The sequence below is a fragment of the Rhinoderma darwinii genome, chromosome 11 (genome assembly GCF_050947455.1).
Source record: "Rhinoderma darwinii isolate aRhiDar2 chromosome 11, aRhiDar2.hap1, whole genome shotgun sequence".
In the NCBI taxonomy this organism is placed as follows: domain Eukaryota; kingdom Metazoa; phylum Chordata; class Amphibia; order Anura; family Rhinodermatidae; genus Rhinoderma; species Rhinoderma darwinii.
The window spans coordinates 91,684,071-91,687,382 of NC_134697.1; the positions used below are offsets into that span (position 1 = coordinate 91,684,071).

Here is a 3,312-nt window from a genome sequence, read left to right on the forward strand (position 1 = left end):
ATCCTTCCTATCCATTCCTAAACAGTAGAACACCTCATTTCGTAGCCAGTATATCTTACCATATTCACACCATGCTATATGCATTTTCGTCTTGAGGTGTAATCCAATAAGTTCATAACAATATGACTTCTTTTGGTGAATAATTGACTCTTGTTTGGCGGCCATGCTTTTATTTGTGATTCATTTTTAGAAACTTATATTTACTACCTGTATAATTTTGTTGTGCAATAAAAAGATTATATATTTATACATTTTGACTTAAAGACTCCATGATCCTTTCTTTGTTTGGTTAAAGATGTCCCTACATGTCTGGAGGATGGACCAGTACCATCACGGAGCCTTCACTGATACCTAAGAGAAACAATGAGCAGAAGATCCTAGAACTCACCAACAAGATCATTCATCTGCTGACTGGAGAGGTGAGGACTACCGGAATGCTGGGACATTATATAGTAACGCTATGAAGGTGTCGGGATGATGACTGTCTCATTGTGTGTCAGGTTCCTATAAGGTGTCAGGATGTCACCGTCTATTTCTCCATGGAGGAGTGGGAGTATATAGAAGAACACAAGGATCTGTACAGGGACGCCATGATGGAGGACCACCAGCCCCTCACATCACCGGGTAAGAGAGATCTGTACAAGGACGTCATGATGGAGGACCACCGGAACCGTGCACCACCGGGTAAGAGGGATCTGTACAGGGACGTCATGATGGAGGACCACCAGCCCCTCACATCACCGGGTAAGAGGGATCTGTGCAGGGACGTCATGATGGAGGACCACCAAACCCCATCACCGGGTAAGAGGAGAGCATTTTTGACAGTCCACAAGATGCACCCATCACCTGATAACTACATATAAACAATGTCTTCCACTGTATGTGTCTCCTACAGGTATATCCAGTAAGAGAAATCCATCAGAGAGATGTCCCAGTTCTGTGTTTTCCAGGGATTGTCCACAGGAATATCACAACGTCCCAGAGGGTCATCACGTAGGTGGAACCAAAGTCTCGTCAAATCCCATAAAGGTGAATGTGCACTTCATGCTTTGCCAATATTACCTAATAATTTGTTACATTTCAGCTCATTAACTGAGGAAATCATTTGTAATATTTTATGTGAGTGTTTAGGGAAATATTCATATTAAAGTTGAGAATGTAGACGGAGGATACAAGGCGTATGTGTGGGAGGATCAAAAGTGCAATAAGGAAGAAACTTCTAACAATATCTACCCAGGTGAGCGACAACCACAAACTGTTCAGTGACTAAAACAATCCCTTTTTATGAACTCTCCTTGGCTACATGCAGACGACCGTTCTTCTCGTCAGTGTGCTATCCGTATTGTAACGGACGGCAGACTGACCCCTTCATTTCTATGGCTCCGTGCACACTGCCATGTTCTTCACAGATCCTTGAGTGGGACCGGGCCACAAAACTCAGAGCAGGTCCTGTTCCTGTCAGTATTTGTGGCTCGGTCTCGCCCATTCAAGTCAAACCTATGGAACAAACGGGACGCATGCGGAGGACACACTGTCGTACCGCAAAAAAACGGACAATGGATCCATTGTTTGCAGGACGCAAATACAAACAATCATGAGCAGGTAGCCTTGGTATGTGAGAAGTGTCCGGTAGGGGCTACGAGGAGCCAACATCATCTTTTGGACTCCTGCCATCCTTGGAAATGCTGTGACATCTATCATCATTGTCATAACTTTCTACTCTGACACTTTGATAAGAGATCTTTACATTTAACATCTTCACATTTGCTCCCACAGATGGAGAGGACAGCAAAAATATTTTGGAAGGATGTCTCTTTTTATCTCCAGTCTGTATACTGGACAACGGCAACATCACTCAAGGTTCTCCAGGAGAAAACGTCACTTCTCCAAGGGTTGTTAGTGCAGGTTTATCATCCGATTCTTCTGACCACCAGGAATGTTCTTCTATTAGATTGAGCGTCAATTCACCTAGTACAGATTGTAAGGACAATAATATGTGTTCATGTTCTGAGTGTGGGAAATGTTTTCCACTAAAATCCTATCTGAATAAACATAAGAAAACTCACACCGAGGATAAGCCGTTCCAATGTGGACAATGCGGAAAATGCTTTCGAAGTGGATCAAAACTTAGAAGACACCAGAGGGTTCACACAGGGGAGAAACCATATCCATGTGCTGATTGCGGGAAGCTCTTTGCTCATAAACTAAGTCTCGTCAGCCATGGGAAAACCCACACAGGTGAGAAGCCATTCTCTTGCACCAAATGTGGGAAATGTTTTTCATTGAAGACATATCTGACCATCCATCAAAGGACGCCGCACACTGGAGAGAAGCCGTTTTTCTGCTCAGATTGTGGAAAATGTTTTGCACAGAAAACAAGTCTTAATATACATCAAAAATCCCACAAAAGTGAGACAAAAATGACATGTTCAATTGTGGGAGAACATTGATGTAAAGAATGATTATGTTCTCTAAACGGGAAATTGACAAATCACCGTCCTTAGATGGAAACAGATTTTATAAATAAAGACCCGGCACCGATCAGCTGCTCCGGCTGATTCCGAGCACCGGATGTCCATGCCTATCCTGAGGACCTATCCTGTGGACCATAGGTCCTCCGTATTAAAAACCGCCCCGTGCCCGGACAACCCCTTTAAGGACCAAGCATTGTTTTTGGTTCTTCCATCGTTGCATTCCAAGAGCCATAACATTTTTATTTTTCCGTCGACGTAGCTGTATGGACGTCATTCTGTGTTAAGGGGTTATAGAAAACTTGTAATCACGTGTTCAGATTTTTTGGGGCGAGAAATATTCTTTTTCTGTTCACTAAAAATAGACATACGAAATACACAAACTCTTCCCTTGTCAGTCTGGGTATTAATACCTACGATATCTACTTGTGCCTACTTTGATTAGTGCAAAGTGGAGGGCACTCCGTCACTAAGTAGATGCACCCACACAACCGCCCATGAGAGTTTAGAAGGCAAAGCCCCTTCTCTTAGGATTTCCATTCATTACAATGGAGGTGTCACGAAGGGTCTGTGGACCTACTGGGCCGTACCGCCTTGGCGGTAAGGCAGCTGGCCAACAGGGAGCAGGTGAGGGTCTATAGTTCTATAGGTACTTGTGGCATCTCAGACAGCAGCAGGGCAGGCTCGGCTGGGACTTGGGTAGCAGGCGAACGTCAGGCGAGGTGAAGCAGGTCAGGCGTGGATGCAGCACGGCACGACTTTGGCACAGCTCAGTGCTACACCAGGAAGGTATGGATTGCTAGGAACACGAACTGGAAACGGGTATAGGGACAGGGACTGG

The 3,312-nt window shown here is 44.6% G+C and overlaps 2 protein-coding genes across 2 annotated transcripts; both read left to right on the plus strand.

Annotated features, from left to right (window-relative positions):
* Positions 1-300: 300 nt before the first annotated feature.
* On the plus strand, positions 301-1,741 carry LOC142663363 (uncharacterized). Its single transcript, XM_075841969.1, has 3 exons — positions 301-419; positions 501-801; positions 896-1,741. The coding sequence occupies exons 1-3, from the start codon at positions 306-308 to the stop codon at positions 1,090-1,092; spliced, it is 612 nt and encodes a 203-aa protein (XP_075698084.1). The 5' UTR covers positions 301-305; the 3' UTR covers positions 1,093-1,741.
* LOC142663037 (uncharacterized) lies at positions 1,181-2,868 on the plus strand. Its single transcript, XM_075841334.1, has 2 exons — positions 1,181-1,237; positions 1,740-2,868. Exons 1-2 carry the CDS (start codon positions 1,181-1,183, stop codon positions 2,448-2,450), a joined length of 768 nt encoding a protein of 255 aa, XP_075697449.1. The 3' UTR covers positions 2,451-2,868.
* The last annotated feature ends 444 nt before the right edge of the window (positions 2,869-3,312 follow it).

Coding starts and splice junctions, on each gene's coding strand:
- LOC142663037 (XM_075841334.1), top strand. CDS start 1,181: ATGTGTGGGAGGATCAAAAGTGCAATAAGGAAGAAACTTCTAACAATA. Junction 1,238..1,739: donor TTCTAACAATATCTACCCAG/GTGAGCGACAAC, acceptor CTTTGATAAGAG/ATCTTTACATTTAACATCTT.
- LOC142663363 (XM_075841969.1), top strand. CDS start 306: ATGTCTGGAGGATGGACCAGTACCATCACGGAGCCTTCACTGATACCT. Junction 420..500: donor TTCATCTGCTGACTGGAGAG/GTGAGGACTACC, acceptor ATTGTGTGTCAG/GTTCCTATAAGGTGTCAGGA. Junction 802..895: donor CCACCAAACCCCATCACCGG/GTAAGAGGAGAG, acceptor TGTCTCCTACAG/GTATATCCAGTAAGAGAAAT.